The 17,785-nt window shown below is 41.2% G+C and overlaps 2 protein-coding genes across 4 annotated transcripts in view; one reads left to right on the top strand and one right to left on the bottom strand.

Moving 5' to 3' along the window:
• CGA (glycoprotein hormones, alpha polypeptide) overlaps window positions 1–17,785 on the bottom strand; it is a 35,263-nt gene that overhangs the window by 16,682 nt on the left and 796 nt on the right. Inside the window, exon 1 of one of the 3 annotated variants that reach the window (XM_021389455.1) lies at window positions 16,091–17,118. The exons of 1 other annotated variant lie outside the window; for it this stretch is intronic. The gene's annotated coding sequence lies outside the window, so the exon portion shown is untranslated. Of the gene's footprint in view, window positions 1–503; window positions 687–16,090; window positions 17,119–17,785 lie in introns of those variants that run through there. One more of the 3 variants, XM_021389454.1, reaches the window with a different exon arrangement.
• Window positions 17,451–17,785, top strand: part of ZNF292 (zinc finger protein 292) — a 58,831-nt gene continuing 58,496 nt past the window's right edge. Inside the window, exon 1 of the mRNA XM_021389450.1 lies at window positions 17,451–17,638. Within this exon, the coding sequence (XP_021245125.1) occupies window positions 17,477–17,638 (162 nt within the window). The 5' untranslated portion in view covers window positions 17,451–17,476. The remainder of the gene's footprint in view (window positions 17,639–17,785) is intronic.

Raw genomic sequence — 17,785 nt, 5'->3', positions numbered from 1 at the left:
AACGACGAAGTGCCAATGTCTCACTTCTGGCTGTCTTGTATAGAGTAAGCTGTTAGCAAAACCACTGAAGTCTGATAAATCTTGACTAACATCTTTTTTTTTTTTTTCCCTTAACATGTTTAACCATGACCAGCAACTTAAAGACTCTAAAACACGTATTAGCACCATGAATTGTGTAACATTTGACATCTGGCAGCAATACTGTGGAGCAGGATAAAAATACAAGATTACTAATGAAGCATTACCAGACCCAACCAGAAATCAAAAAATATCACAATTTAGCTGTAATGCAATCCCACAACCTTGTTTTCTATTACTTACAAAGCCAGTTTAACACTAAGTATCGATTTCTTAGTTCCAATGCAACCTTTCAAGCCAGTTTGTAAAGTAAAAACTTCGACAGAATGGAAGGAGATGAAAACTTTTGGAGAGAAGGGGAAGAGAATGTAAAAAAATATGTAATTGTTCCTCTTTAACAGTAAAGAAAAATAAAAATATATTACCTCCCTTGTTCAATGAGAATAAATCAGAAAGGTGAGAAAATGCAGGACGATGTTCAAATGTGAGCTGTCCTTGACGTGTGGATGTACCTTCCTGATGTATGAAAAGGTTGCATCTTTTATACCAGCAAAGTTAGATCATACTCCTCGCCCACAACTAAGCCATAGGATCAACTGTACATTTTGTCTAATGACTGAATATTACTTTACGTAATTACCAGCCCACCGTACTGATCTTATCTCCTACTCAACTTTCATAAAGATCTTTTTTTCCTTATATAATGAAAGAAAGGGCAGCTTGTGTGCATGAACTCAATGCCATGCAAGTTTCCCGGGGAACTCAAATATCCAGCTTCTAGTCATTTGCTGCAGTGGTCAGTGAATAGAAGCTCATTTTACAAAAGGAAAAGTTACTAAGGTTTCCTAATGCTTCTGAAACCAGAGAGAAAAACAATTACAGCAATGGCATTATTTTAGCAGGGAATAACAAAATAACAAACAGCAGAGATCTACACAAACATTTAAAAGAATGAATTTAATGCCCAGAGAACAAATGTATGGATTAATATAGAAGGATTGTATGGATATGTATGGATTAATGTATGGATTAATACAGAAGGATTACTTCTTTAGATGTGGAGCGAGATCTCATCTTGTTTTCAGAGTAAAGCTAATGCAATGGAGACCCTTTTGAAAATGGCACCAGAGTGCAGATTTTTAAGGCTTAGAGACTTGCAAGTCCCCATTCTCAAGTGACAGAGCCTGTGTCGATGGCACTGGATCTGAGGCCAAGACGTACAGTGGGGCTTGCACCCACTCAGCATTTCTCTACCCTAACCCAAATGGGAGGTGTATATCCAGGTGCCTACTGTAAACAAGCCCCAGCAACACAGTCAGCCCATGTGGTACTGAGGTAAGGGAGATTCCCTTCAAATGTTGCCTAGATCTGAGTTACTCACTCTAGGCTGCCTCTATAGTCAATGGGCCTAAATGCCTCTTTTAATACATGGCTAAGCAGGCAGAAAAGCAGCACTACCCCTTTGGTGGCTGCCCAACCCGCACCAGGTTGAAGGGCTGCTGGCTTAGGCTCACCAACCATTTGCTTGGCTTGTTCCTCAGCTTCTGCTCATGGTACAGTCCCATGCTGTTTCCATCCCCAACATTGCATCTCCCTCCCTAACCCGCAGGGACTCACCACAACTACCTCCACTAACATCCTCATCTGCCTCAAGGTGCCTTTTCACCTTCTATTTATTTAACTGATCACTGTAACAAAGTTAAATCCAAAACAATTGTCCCCAGCCTGCACTTGGCTTGAAATTGACTTCTGTTTCAAAACTGAAGATGGATTTCTGCACCTGAAAGCTTGCCTGTTTTTTATCCAATGATATGAGCTGGTCTAATAAAAGATGGTTGCTCTCCTTACAACATTGCTTCATTTAATAACAGAAGCATAAAGCCAAAATTTGAAAGCTATTGGTAAACACAGTTCACTGAGAAATATTCCCCTGGAAGACAGAAACTTAATATTTCTTGTCATTCAAAGAAAATTTGATGAAAATTGCTGAGGTTTGTAGAGTAGCTCTGACTTGGCTCTATCCTGCCCATTAGATACTCCAACTCAGCTTGCAGTCCTATGGGAAATCCAGCTTGATTTGTGATACTTCACAAAAAAAAGCATAGGACTATCCTCATAATCAGGAAAATCAGTGGCAACTGTACTGTATGTTCATATTTGGTACTTATTTAGCTATGTATAGCTGTGTATCATCAAAACAATAAAAAAGGAATGTTGTAAAAAATAACGCTTTCATTGGAATGATTCAAGGACACTGATGACATTACCCCCAGAGCACAAAGAAAAATAAAAGTGCCCACAACCTGGTACTCCCTTCATATCAGAATGTATTAGATATAAATCTCGTGAAGTCAATGGAATTACACTTGTATAAAAGATAGTTTAAAAAAAGCTCCTATTTTTATTAAGAGGATTTCTTTCTTTAGCCGTTCCAAATCTCCAACTAAAAATACTTGGTCAAATCTGTCTTAATGTGCACTTGAATGAGAAATGAGTGAATGTGGTTCAGTACTTTAGAGGTATGAAAAAAAAAACACAAACTTTTCTAGGAGCTGGATCTTTACCACTCCTTCTTGGGATTTCTCTGCAAAGGTGGGTTCATGTCTCCTCCCTTTCTCTGCCAGATGCTGTCTCAAGGTATCTGTCCTACTTCCCTACTTAGCAATATCTGCTTATCTAGGGGCTGCTTCCTGATGCTGCCTTTTCCCTACTAGAGGAAAGCTTTTCCTCTTTGCCACTCTGTGGAGTTGCAGGGCATTCCCCAGTACTCTCAGTAAAACAATGGGAAATGTTCCCTTCCTTCAGTAAAAAAATTCTTCTATTTAACAATGACAATCAACGTTATCAATAAATAGAGCCTATCCCTCGCAAAGTGTGATCACAGATAAACACTGCTAAACAGAATTGCTAGTAAGGGCAATACAAGGTTTGCTATACATTTTCTCCAGCAGAAAGGATAGTACAGAACACAAATACTTTTTTTTTTTTTTGCATCAGAGTCACATTCTTCAGAAACATTCCTGCCTTCTTTTTTGGTATTACTTCTCTTTCCAGATAGGGAAATGGGAACAAACAACCCTTAAAATGAAGTTCTGATAGAATTTCTGTTTTGGATGGATAAGCATGTTGAGTTCTGAAGGACTTTTCCAATAATAATGAAATCACATTTCAGTACCTCTTCCAAATACAGCCAAAATCTATGTTTTATCATTTGCGTGACCTCAAAAAATAACGGGCTCCCATCTGAGGATGGAAGCACTCATACACACTGACTGCCACAAACAATTTTCTTCTCTCTTGTAATCTTCTGGCAACTCCTTGGCATGCAACCCTGAGCCTGCACAAGAAGGAACCCAGACACATTGATACTATCTCATATTTCGGGTGTCACTTCCTTCATTGCTCGTGTCATCTTCAAGAGTCCCTGGAGGACAGAACCTCTCTCAAGTGCTTTGCACTGACATAAGAAAATTATCAGAATCGCCAAAGAGATAACAAGATAACAAAAGGTCCTACTAGAATGGCTGCCAACTTACCCCAGAAAGAAAGATTTGCTGTGGATTGAAGGAAAAAAAGACATTAAGCAAAAGGTTTAATCTGATTTGGAAATATGCAGATATTTCAGTATTGCACTGAGTCTCCCAACTCCTTTCCATTTAACTCTTCCACCATCACGCTTCCATTTGCCCTCTGTCTGATCTCGGAGGTACTAGTATAACTGTATACTTAAACAAGACGTCCCAAGGCTATGGAAAACACAGAGACACAGCTTTTTAACATAAAGAGCTCCTGTCTGCTGAAACAGACACATTACACAAGGAGTGAAAGTCAAGTTTTCTGCTATTTTACAGGTGTTTTCAACTGATTATCTGAAATTACCTATCAAAGCAGCACTTTTTGGCCTCATTCTCCTTCATTTAAAATCAATGAGACTTCTGCCATTTTTTCAAATGAAACTGAATCTGGACTTTTAAGGTTAGCTATTAGTGTTCTCAAGCTTCAGCCAAACATTGATTATTCTGAGATAATTTAGCTTTTAGTATTTATTCCACATAAATAATTGACTGCAAAGCCTCTTCTATTCTAAAACCATAGTGCAAAGAGGGCTCACTAATATGAATCTTTTTTTCAGTTGTTTTTTGAAGGAATTAAAATTGCAGGTAACAGAACTTCAGAAATAGGTGCAGAAATCATTATTTCATCAAAGCTAACTCCAAACTAAAAATTCTGCTTCTGAAGAAAACAGATTATAAGGAACATCTACTTTTTTTTTTCCTTTTTTTCCTTAACCTATCAAGGTCAAAATTTTTAATCATGGCATATTATTAGGATACTTATGGTACTAATAGGATGATGGCTTCTGTTTAGGTCTTTCTTCATGCTTCCTTTTGAAATAGGTTTATTTGAAATCCAATTTCTTCGAGCAAAATTAGAGTGGATAATATAATAACTGTCACAGTGTTGCAGAACAGCAAACAAAATGTCATTAATGTGTAGGTTTGACCTCAAGGGCTTTACAGATTGCATTTTAATATTTGTTTTCTCTACTTTTAATTAATTCAAGTAACTACACCTCATACAATGACTAACCCAGCTCACAAGGTCAGGATGGACTATTGCTATTATGTATAACATTGCTCAGTTGAACTAACTAGGTTTGTTCAACTTCTGCAACAACAAATGCTTATTATCAGACAGAAATAAAACACTGAACTCAACGGATTACTAATCAAATTGAGTCACTGACTATGTTCCTGCATCACAAGGATAGCCCTTGAGAGATGGAAAATGCAGCTTTAAATATATTTCAGTGTTTAGCTTTTTTAATTAAAAAACAAAAACCCAAACACATGAATGGATGATTGATTCTTAGGCTTAGAGCAGATAAACAGCCCTGTAAAAGGGATAGGTATACTGCCAGAACAGCTGAAGAAGTCTGATCAATAATGCAGGATGTCTCATTTATACAATGAACAATTTCAGCAACTCACACTATTCTAACACAGAAATAATTGTTCACACAATTCGCAATTAGCTCCCTGTAGTCCAAAACCTGAACGCTCTCAAATGCTCATGGTACCACCTCTTCTATTAGAAGAAATTTCCATTCCCGTTTCATAGAACCGTGTTTCCTGCTTTTTACAGGTGAAAGCACAAAAAATGCTTAAGTTCATCAAATTTCAATCAAAATGCAGCAAGCAAGATGTAGCCTATAGTGCTGATGAAAAAAAAATAATAATGCACTGACACAGAAACGTAACTGGAAAATATATTCTGAAGAAAACAGCTTATTTCTATCACATTACCAAGAGCCTTGTTACCGGGCTGCTGTCAGCCTCCCTGCTGGCACTGCACAGAGCTCCCTGACTGGCAGGTCATCTGGCTCACCCTGCTAATGTCCGTATTGCAGTAGCACCCAAGAAATCCATACCAAGACCCAGCAGTCCTGAGCCGGCCCAGCACCACCCTAGATAGCAGCAGTCTGGCTCACTGGGACCAGTTTATCTCATGATGTTCCTGTGCACCAAAGCCACAAAAAGATGGTCCCTCACCCTGCAGAGTTCACAATCTTGTACAACATTTGGAGGAATCAAGCCATTCCCCCAAACTCCTTTTCCACACAGATGCAGGTGATAACTGGTTATCTTCTGATATCTGATCTCAAACTGATGCTCTGGGCTTTACTAAAATTTTCGGATGATGTTCCAGGTCTATGAAGTGCAGATAGTCACAGTGGTCTCTCCTGATCAACACATCTAAGTGATCCCTGATCAGAGCCCCCAGTCCCTCTGCAGGAACTCTGCATTGCATATGTTTCACATTTCTGAGAGACATCCTGAGCAATAAGTGAAAGGAATTATACAAGGTATTTTGTTATCAGTGGTAATGATACGGCAGATGGAAAATGGGCTACTGCGTTATAAATAAAGCCGTACCTGGCCAATATTGCCAGTCTCCATACAGTTACCTTTCAGAAATAAAAAAGGCTTACATGGTAACACTTCAGTACAGACCTTACCATGCTTTGAAAGCTGGATACTGAGAGCTGATTTCCCACGTTGATGAAATTTAGATGCTATGAAGAGGCAGAACAGCAGCCATTCTCTGCCTGCAGCATTACACGGCTGTCGTCAGAGGGACAGTGATGAATCATAGTAATGTCTCAAATTTAATCTAAATGTCTATTTAAGCAGACTGTACAGGTCTAAACTATAAATTTGTGGGAAGGGAGAGGGCAGGGAAGGAGGGCCAAACAGCAGTGAAAATGTAAAAATACCATTTTATATGATGTTGTGGTCCAGGTTATTTCTTAAGCTAAACTTAGATTACAAAATGAAAGACAATCTGGGCTCCGTGCTGTTTCCCAAGTTCTCTGAAACTTCCTATGCCCATCCAGGAGGCCTGGAAGGGAAAGAAGTTGAGTATTGATCTTACCTATTAATTGCCTCCTACATTCTTTCCCTTTGCCTGTGTTCATTTATTGTCTCGTCTCATTCGGTATTTAACTTGAAAATTCTCTAAACCAAAGGCTATCTTCTTACTCAAACTATTTTTACCCATGACTACAGCTCCTAGACAATATAACAATTAAATGCCAACACTCAGCATTTCTTGATAGTAAGAAGGGAATGCACCACATACTTTTAAAAGTTGGTACTGCAAGGGCAGCTTCTGTGATGACAGTAAGCAGGCCTGCAGAAATGCAAAAGCCTTTCCAGAGCTATTCCTATGTAGAGATGACCTCCCAGAGACCTAACAGGTGTAGAAAAGCCCACAGACTTGTACGCAATGCATTTAACAGTACTTGCTTTGATCTCACAGAAATATGAATTGAGCTCCATCAGCTCTTAGAGCCTTTAGAACGGGTAGATACTCAGACTGGTGAAAATGCAGGCTGGCAAATGCCACAAAAATCCTGCAAGCAAACTCTCTGTTCTAGCTTCAGGGTGCCGATTTCTTCTTCAGGAGTACACCATACACTGTTCCAAGCAGGAAGTCAGAGCTAGAAAGCTAATAAAAACATCCCAGTATCTTAACCACCATTCATTTTCTGACTACTTTTTTTCCTGAGATGCCCTTTCGAATTTTTCAATTTTTTTAAACACTTAAAATACTGTATCTAAATGTTCAATAGGAAATTCAGAGATAGCACATCTGCCACTTCCATTGGTCAATATCAAATACACCAAATAAAGTATCAATAAATAGAAAATGTTGATATTTAATAAACCTCACCAAGCTTAAACATACACTTTTTTTACTTTAAACAGAGCTTTACTGCAGCATTGGAGCAGGCAGAGCACACTGGCCATTTAAACCAGATCTGCTGCTGTCTGATACAAGGCAGAACGTGGCAATACAACTGCTTCATTACAGCAAATAAGGCCTCAAGTTTGCCATTGATTTATTGATTTAAAGAGTTGCATGTGTGAAATCAGCTCACTCTGACAGGGAAAAGAAAAGCTCAGCAGCAATGTCTTTGTATTTTAAGAGTTTCCCAGTTTCCTGCTGTAGCTCTTCCACCAATGTTGCTTTAATGTGCAGTGAAACACAGGAAGCGGTGTCCTTGGGAACTTCTCCAACCCTGACACCCATCAATAGTGTGTTCTAAAAAGCACCAGTGGCTGTATTAAGCAAACTACACATTAGGAATCATGTACAGATATGATCAGTACTCCTAAGAGCACAGCTTACAGAATTGCTCTGTGCAGACTGGCTGAACAGAGAACACAGCAAGAAATGGCTTCAGTTTTCTGAGCTGTACCAATGGCCCTGCAAAAGAGCTAAAGAGTCACAGAATCAGAGAATTGTTTGAGTAGGAAGGGATCTTTAAAGGTCATCTAGTTCAACTTCTCTGAATGAACAGGGACACCTACAGCTAGATCAGGTTGCTCAGAGCCCTGTCCAGCCTGACTTTGGATATCTCCAGGGATGAGGTATCCACTACCTCTCTGAGCATCCCAATCCAGTGCTTCACCACCCTTAACGTAAAAAACCTTTTCCTTATATCCAGTTTAAATCGCCCCCGTTCTAATTTGAAGCCATTTCCCCTTGTCCTATCATGCCAACCCTGCTAAAGAGTCTGTCCCCTTGTTTCTTACAGCCCCGCTTTAGATACTGACAGGCCGCTCTCAGGTCACCTCGGAGCCTTCTCTTCTCCAGGTTGAACAGCCCCAGCTCTCAGCCTGTCCTCATAGGAGAGGTGTTCCATCCTTTGGATCATTTTTGTCTACTCAGACTCCTGTGAGCCTGCCTTCCGTTTACATCAGTCACTTATTCTGATGTCTGCAAGCCACTGGTGGATCCTGAGATGACTGGATGGTGGTCTAGAAAATGTTTGAAAGGAATTTAAACCCTGTGCATATGCTTCCCTTCATGCTCAACCAAATCCTAAACAAAATGTTGCAATCAGCATCAGTTACAAATGAGGAATAAAGCAAGCATTAACCACAACAAAAGTGATTCATCAGTCCCGTAAATTAAAGCCTAACAAAATCAGACTGGATGCAGATGAAGGAGTGGGGGAAAAGAAATGAGGAAAAAAAAAAACAGCCAAGGATATGAACTGATATTTTCACTATTTACCATATTTGGGACTATCTTTGAGCATATAATTACACATATTTTGACTTGAATAAGCCTGGGATTTTTCTGACCAAATGAGGACAACTGCAGCGTCATACAGGCACCTGAGCTGGCTCTCCAGATTCCCTTGGAATCAAATGAGAATTTTGCATCTATTTTTACAACCATGTCAGGACAAGATGAATTGACCACTTTCCTTGGTTATAAGGGAAAAATAGACAACTAGCTCAAATGTGGCTATCTACAGCTGGACCACAGATTTTCACATCTGTCCAGACAGAGTTTACAGCAAACCCCAGAAGACTGAAAACTCCTTGTTAGCAGTCTGCTTCAATTTACTCTGTCTATTCTCTACGTCAGCCTTAACAACTTTCATCAGTAATTCTGAAAGCAGGTTAAAAAAGGCCAAGGAGCCCATCAACCCAGGATCTAGACACATCCTGCTGGCCCTGAACTTCACCAGAACATCCAACAGTGTGCTATGGCCCCATATGAACACAACAACTTGGTCCCAAAAGCAAGAGACATGGCAGCATGTTGTCCACTTTGGAATTACTGAGCTCAGCTGGGCAGCAAGGCTTCCCATCAAGGGTACAGAGATGTCCCCTGCACTGTATCCACACCTGGTGCCCTGCTCAGCATGGAGCTCACTGCATCCACGAGGGTAGGATGATGCACACCCTAATTCAACAACACCACATGCAACCAGCTTGCACTCGGTGGTGAATGCACTCTCCTCTGCTTTTCTTTCCCATCAGCACACTCATTCCTTCCATGCAGGCAAGCAGAGAGAAATCATCTCCAACAAGAAGACATTCAAACATGACTTAGGGCACAGGAGCACATCAGGTCTCTCATTTAGCAGCCTGTGATTGTTTGCAGAGCAGTTACTAGTGTGAAGTCTCATTAACTTCAGTAATGTAGTAAGTCCCAGTGATTTCAGCAGCACTTAATCATGTACTTACAAGTTGGCTGAGCAGGAGCATACATAGGCACATGTACTTTGCTGATTACAACAATTTTTTTGACACTAAGCACACACACTGCAGAATCAAGCCAATGACATCAGGATTGTCAAGCACAAGGGCTGCTCCAAAAGCAATGCCTCCTATTTTGTCATGTTAGCCCACGACGTTAGAGGCGGATGTTGGTGGCATGGCAGAAGTTGAACCTTCCCACCAATATTCCATTACATGTTGTTGCCATGTAACAGATGGCAGCAAAGAGGCAGTCTGACAAAACGGCATCTGACATGGAAGTGCATACGGTGCAAATGTGTGCTACTGAATTCCTCCACACAGAAAAAATGGCACTCAGTGACATTCATCAAGTCTTGCTGAATGTTTATGGAGACCAAACAGTGGGCGTGAGCACACTGAGGCGGTGTGTGGTGCATTTCAGCAGTGGTGACAGTGACAGTGGGGTCACCTCCATTGGCACAGACGTTTACAAGCATGGCACGCAGGCTCTTGTTCATTGCTGCTGGAAATGCATAGCTAATGGTTCTGACTATGTTGAAAAATAGTGTTTTGTAGCCGATAATTTGTTTTATCAATTGGTGCTATTTTGCTCTTTGTACCTGTTGTTGTTTCCAGGGAAACAAATAGGAGGCATCACTTCTGGAGCAACCTATGTCACTTAGGCAGCCCAGCCTTGAACCCATGATGCTGGAAGGAAAAAAATAAAAATAAAAATAAATTTAGAGGTGTTTAAGTTATTGGGCTGTGACAGAATTCCCCATAAATATTCAGAGAACTAGCTGCAGTAATCTTTGAATTGTTAATAATTGTTTTCAAGAAATAAGAGTGAGCAAGAGAGAAAGGTTCCAGCTCTAGAAAAGTACAAATGCAATACTTTTAAATGAGAGGATAAAAGTCTTGGAGCACGTTATATCTGTCAAACTAACTTTTAGCTCTTGAAGCAGAACAAATTATTTAAAAAGTTGTGAATATCTGGACGACTATCACGATAATAAAAAAAACAGCTTAAATGGGTTTGTCAAGAAATGAATTATATTAATTGAAGCTAATCTCCTGCGCTGACAGGATAATTGCTCTGGAAAATAAGTGGGAAATAGCCGATATGAAGCTTCTTGACAATGAGGAGCTTTTGATGCTGTTCCATACAGCATCCTCTTAAGTAAGCTAAGACAGCACAATCAGAGCCAATCAGCAACCTGGTAGGTGCAACAGTTGAAAAACTGTTCCCAAAGTACCATAGCTGATGGTTTGCTGTCATTCTGGGAAGGTCTCTCCAGAGAACAGCCAGGGGAGTTTGTCCTGAGAACAGTTTTATTCACCACTTCTATATACGCCTCAGATGATGACATTAGATTGGGAAATGTTGCAAAACACTTTGAAGGATGGAAGTAGCATTAAAAATGAGCCTAAGAAATTGAAGAGGCAGCTTAAAATCAACCAGAATCAACCAGATGAGATATAAAACAGAAAATTACAAAGAGAAATCTAATGAGGAACAAAAATTAAATACAGAATAGGAAATGTCTGTGTAGGCAGAAAACAACGTGGGAGCTTACTAACTAAAGAGTCAACAATGTGATGTATGATACACGGAGTAATTATTCCACTTTACTCAGCGCTGGCAAGACCCAGCAAGAGCCATGCTGTGTTCAGAACCGGTCACTGTACTCCGAGGAAGATGACAACGATCTACCAAGGGGGAAACGCAGCAGTGAGGAAAGTTTAGGAAATAGCATTTGTGAGGACACCTGAAGGAATAAGGTTTGGATGGCTTAGATATAAAGCAGTAAACTTAGAAATGAAGGGATTAAGGTGGAACATTATAGCAGCACTTCAAAGTGCAGATGGCTGTCATAAAAGATTTGGTGGCCATTGTTCCACTGTGACAACTAAAGGAAGGAGAAAGATCAGATCCATTTGCAGCAGAGGTTTAAGTTGGGTATTACAAACACATTCAAACAATCAGGATTGCTAAGCATTGAAACAGGCTATTTCAGAGGCTGCAGAATCTTCCCTCCAGGAGTCCCGACGCTAATTCTCTTGAAAGAGCACAAAGCAACTTCATTCGTCTAATAAAACAAAAAAGGTGCATATGTGTACACGGCCATCAGTGACTTTGAAAGGCAATTCTCTTGGCCTCTCTAAGTGAACAGTTACTCGACTCCTAATAACGTTACATCTCAAGTCAATGTTTTTGTAAGCACGGGCTTGAACGGCAACAGGATCAGACCTACATTTTCCTTCTGCAATTGCGCCTAAGTAATGGAATGCGTGTCTCAGATCTTTTAATGCAGCATAATTTAATGCAGTTTTTGTATTTCAATAGTATGCATAAATCACTGCAAAGAATCGCTATCTCACTGTAAGAAGAGAGCTACTAAACTGTGTGTCCTAGACAAAGGAAATATTTTTCAAGTGGCTTGCCTCAGGGGGGATTTAAAGGAGGAAGTTAATGCATTCCAGCAAGAATCTCCATCACTATAATACCAGTGGATTAATTGTAAGTAAAGCTAAGGCTGGGAGAGGGGAAAATTTGCAGCATAAGGAATGTTGATGGAAAGTGTGGGAATGCTGTTGAAGATACATACATAGTTTGAAATGGATTTTATTTTAAAATGGTGATATTCTTTCAGCATTTCTGTTATTCCCATGACTACCTCTCAGCTATAAGAATGACTTTTTCATTTTATTCCAATAAATCATTTCTGAATCAAGAATTCATTACATTTCCATCTTTTCATTTTCACTGCAGCGGTTTCTTTCTCTGTGCAACGGCTTCATCACCTGATTGCAATCAATATTGCTGTAACAGGCAGTACAAGCAGTTCATCATCAGTAAGAGAAGGGTAAGGGATTACAGGGCACTTACACTACCCTTGTTTAAAATCCATCCCTCTGCCTTCTCCTACGCCTGCCCTTTTCAGGCTGCACCTCTTTTCTCCTTCTATTGACGCATGGATCCGTATTACACCAAAGATGCTCAGTGATTAATTTGCTCAAAAAAATAAAAATCAAAGCCATTCTTTTATAAAATAACTATGTTACTGTAAAATGCACTCTCGAGAAGCATTTTTATGCTTCGTCACAGCAAAAAGCTGTGTGCCACTACTAGGTAATATACTGATCATAAAAGAGCTAAAATGCAAATGCAAATTCAGAAATACAGAAGGCAGACCAAAAAGAATATAAGCAAATACAATTTCTTTTAATTGATCTCGCTCCTGCATCCTCTAGCTTTAGCAGAACGTTGACAGTCGTTATTTTAAACACCCCCTCCCTCCCCACAAAGTTTGCACAAAAACTGCCTGATCCCGATAGCCAGTGATGCTTTTTTCCTGCACTCATGAAGAAGATCCAGTTCTTATATACGAATTTTAAAAAGAAAAAAAGAAAATGTCTCTGTGGAGCCATCCTAATTTAAATGCTTATCTTGCAAAACGGGGAAGGGAATGGAGAAAATAGCACAATGATGGGAAAATATGTCAGTCTCCAGGACAGCATTTCTTTCAGTAATTCATTCAGTTTACAGCTAGAACTCAGCAAGAACCTATTGAACATGCAGGCAGTGTACATCAGTCAGTGAACAATGGAAAACGATAAACAGAAAAGACAATGGAAAGCTAGAAAGGTACCGCTAATTGCACGTAACAGTATTAAGGTTTGTATTAAAATACTTAAAATGAGAATCTAACCCCTCTGCTTCTTTTCAGATAGCTCTAAAACTAATTTGAGAGGTTCTCTTCTGAGAAAACAGCCCAATCCATGATCCGGGCTGTGTGTTTAAATGTGCACGCTGTACTCCCTCTTCAGTAATTCTACTTTGGAAAAAGGGATTCCATGCAATCTGAAAGAAGATGTTGCAAAAACATTCTCCTCTACCCCCTCCAGCTCATGTTGGAGACAACCTCCAGACCGTGCTCTGCACACGTTTTCTTCTTCCTGCTGGAGGATATTTAGACTGCTTCGCTCATTGTAAAACATGACTATATAAACCTACACAGGTGGTTCTGAATATGGGTGAAAATGGCCCTGGCCAGTATCAATAAGGAAGATATGAATACATGGGATCAATTTTCTTCTCCTTTTGGAGTTCATGTCTCATTTGCACTCAGTTTTCATCAGCAGATATTTTCTACTGCTGCCTTGCACAAACCTCCCGTTTGACTGTTTCACAAAGTTTATTTTATAACGCTGCGAACAAACAAATTTGGCACCCTGGAAACAGCAGTATGCATTGTCTAACATGATAGTTAAGTCTATTCCAATATTTTCAGCAGTTTTCTTCTCCCGGTACCATCCTTCAGCTTGAAAAGCTTTTGTCCTGACATTTTAGTGTTTCTAGACTAAAATCATACTTCTTTTCACATTTTATTCCACTGAACTAAAAGAATGATTTATATTCTCCTCTCATAAAAGAGATTCTCCATTCTACTTATAATCCCTAGTGCCCTCCTCTGTACCTCCTGCAGTGCAGTCTAATCTTTTCTGACCAATAGTGACCAGGATTGCACAAATTGTTTCAGATGAGCTAGATGTTTTATTTTTACCTGCAATATCTAATGGAAATATCTGACCTGTCAAGTCATATGATTTTACAAGCTTCCTTTTTCTTTTTTTTCTTGGTAGACAGAGCACATCTATGACTTGGTCATCCTCAACTAATACAATGAACACTTTCCATTCACTGTCACCCCCAACTGATGAGTTTCCCCCTGTGGAGAAAGTACTGCTATCAGTCTCCTCGTATTTTACGTTTTTAAAATTAATCCCATTCTATTATTTAGGATTTCAAGGTCATCCAATCTCGATCCCTCTCTTATTGAAAGTGTCACACTATTTTGTGTCATCAGCAAATTTCATTATTACAGCTCATATTTTTGTACCTACATCATTAATGGAAATTTCTGGCTGAATAAATATCTTCTGATGTCTCAGATGGGTATGCGATAGGATTTTTGCTTTCATCTCAAATGTGGAAACATTCATTTTCATATCTTCTTTCTCATTAGCCCCTGCTTTAATTTCCTTTGTAAGGAAACTCAGCTGGGCTTCTGACAATTCTCACTTTATTTTTACCCTCCTTAATATTTCTATAAGCAATCATTTTGTTCCATTCCCTTCAAGCTTCTGATTGTTCTCAATAATCCTTTTGAAGTGGCTATTTATCCAGCTGTGACCAACCATCCCTCTTGTTTGAGATATGATTTCAGATGCTTTTTTGCAGACACTTTACAGATGCCAAGCCTTCCCCACATGCAAGTTCACAACCACCTAAATGACGTTGTCATCACTAACTCATTCCCTTAATTTCTCCAAGTTTGACCTTTGTAATTAAAAATCTATTATCAACCTACTTTTGCTCTAAGTAAATATTTTTCCTAATAATCTTATGAAAACTCTTTCTCTCCAGACTTGAACTGAAACGTCTCTAGCACATGTTCATCTACTAGAAACTTTTTGCCATCCTTCTCCAATATTGACTCAAACAAGTTCTTCTTTAACTTTTTATCAGTTTTTTTCTTTAATATCTATCACATTACAAATGTTAATCCTCAATCAGTTCATTTTACCTCCATAACGCTTTAAGTGTCTTATTATTTGTGTTCCTGTCCTAAATTCTGCTCTGTCATGTTTCTGGTATTCATAAAGGACCTAGTTTTAAGAATTAGTTTTAGCCACTCCAGTTTTGTTGCTTGGGTTCCACAGATATATAAACATCATAGTTTCTCCTTGCTAACATGACATTCCCCCTGGAAGAGTTGATAGTCCTCCCAGGTTTCAGCTACATACAATTTACAAAGCACTCTCATTGTTATTTTATGTAAGACAACTTTTTCTCCAGCCACAATCAGCATCCCAAAACATACAATGAAAGTACCTGAAGACCCATAAGAAATGCCCCCTCTTAATGACAGGTTTATTTGCGGCATGGGAACTGAAACACGGAGCTAGGAAAGCACCACACTTCAGATATATACTGAGTCAGTCAAGTGGCAAGATTGGGGGAGAGCATACCTGGATCCCAAATGAATTTTTGACAATGAGGAATCTTTACCATTATAGGTCATCATCTTAAATCTTTATTTCTGGCATCCTCTAGTAATAAGCCTGTCAATTCTTCTTAACAAGAAATTTCATCTTCGTACTGGTGTAAAACTTGGGTCTTTCCATTCTCAGTATTCCACCTTTTTCTCCATCGTTTCTCACAGTCTCTATTCCATTTTTCTTCCTTGGACTCCTTCTCTGTGGATTCATCGCCCTTTCCACCTCCAGAGACTTCTGCCTCTTCTGCTTGTCTTTTTTATTTTCCAATATAACATATGCTTTCCTTAACTGTATTTCCCTTGCAACAATCAGTCTCCTAAGCTTTGTATTTACATTTTTTATCACAGTCTCATTATTTACTCCACAAATCTGTGAAGAAAACAGGTATCTGAGAAACCTACCTTCTCTGTGGAATCTCTTTCGCTCCTGTCACCTTCAGGCATCTGGTCTTCCTTTCCCTAAGTTCTATCTACTGCACTGTAGCTTCTGTGAGGATTCAAATACAGGGTGAGCATCGCAGCTCTGTACCTGGTCTTTGTACCTCTTCCTTAGGACACAGCTATACTTGCCTCAGTAGCAGGCATCATATTTTCATTGTTGTCAAATGAGAAAAAAGGGCAATCTGTCCCTTATTAACTGCTGCTAGTGGTCTTTCCTTCTATTTACTAACTCCACCTTTGGTCTCTGGGGTGGAAGTCTAGCAATTAACTGCCTCTAAACTGTGATTAAAGGCAGGAACGCTTCCTTGCATGAGGCCCCTGGAGGCCTTTGTGCAAGTCCTGTTTGGAGTAGGACAGCTGCAGGACAGGCTTCTTTCCACTTGATCCAGATGAGAACAAAACAAACAGTCCTTACTCTACCACCTCTGCCTGCTAATCTTTTGTGTAAGAACGTCATGTTCCCCGTTTCTCCTTCCTGGCCTGGGCTCAACACTGAAAACCCTCTGGGCAAGGAGGAAACGAGGCAGCAAGCTAAAACAATGGCACCTATGAATGTGAATTTGGCTGTTGTGGTTTACCCGTAAGTGAAACTAATTACAAATAGTGCAACATAGAACTGGAAGAGTTATCCTGAGGAGACGCTATTCCAGCTTGCAAAATTAAGCGATTCAGAAAGAGTAAGTAGGCTTTTGTGCAGCCGTTACCAGTATTTGCATTGCTCATTAGTACTGGGTAGGTATCACAGAGCTCGGCAGTGAGGGATACATACAAACCTATTAGATTTTTCCTCTGCTAATTTCAGTAGGAGAAAGGCTTGCCATAAGGAGGTCAACGCCAGTCCCTGCCGCTTCCCACTCTGTTAATAGCGCTTATCGGAGTACAAAAGGAAAGGAAGGACCCCACTTAAAGGCACACAGCACCAGCTGCCAACGAGGAGGAACGAGCCCTCGCACACCCACGCCGGACGCCCGCCATCGCCGCCGCCGAGGCTCGAGGGAAGCAGCAAGGCCACCACCACCGCCATTTGCCGCCAAAACCGGTCGCAGGGAGGGCGGGCAGCGCCGTCACGTGGCCGCGCGGCCGTTGGAGGGGGCGTGGCGCGGCATCACGTGACGCGCGGAGGCGCGCGCCCCCTTCCGCTCTCGCCCCTCCCCAGCCGAACCCTGCGCCGCGGGGGATGGGGAGTGCGCGCGCGCTCCCCCCCTCCCGTCCTCTCCGGCACGTGACCCCTCCCCGGAACGTGGCATTGTGTAATCACGTGACGCGGACCCGAGCGGGGAGGGGGGGCGGGAGGCCGAGGTAGAGAGAGGGGGGGGGGCTGCGTACGCGACGGAGCGGGGTGCGAAGATGGCGGACGAGGAGGCCGAGCAGGAGAGCGGCAGCCCCGGTGGCGACCTGCTGGAGCTGCGGCGCCTGCGGGAGCGGCTGCTGGAGCTGGAGACGGGGCTGCGGGAGAGCGCCGAGCCCGCCGTGCAAGCGGCCACGGAGTACTGCAAGCAGCTCTGCCAGGTCAGGCCGCCCTCCTCTCCCCTCCCTTCCCCCGCTCCGAGCGGGCAGCGGGAGGCTGCCGATGCCGGGGGCGGCGCGGGGCCCCTCTCGGCGGCGGCGTCGCTCTCTCCGGAGGAGCGGGCTGCCGTCGGCCCGGGGCGGCGGTTG

This window comes from Numida meleagris, chromosome 3 (genome assembly GCF_002078875.1).
Source record: "Numida meleagris isolate 19003 breed g44 Domestic line chromosome 3, NumMel1.0, whole genome shotgun sequence".
Taxonomy (NCBI): domain Eukaryota; kingdom Metazoa; phylum Chordata; class Aves; order Galliformes; family Numididae; genus Numida; species Numida meleagris.
Note: the sequence above shows the minus strand (reverse complement) of the source record. Positions and strands in the feature narration are given on the sequence as shown.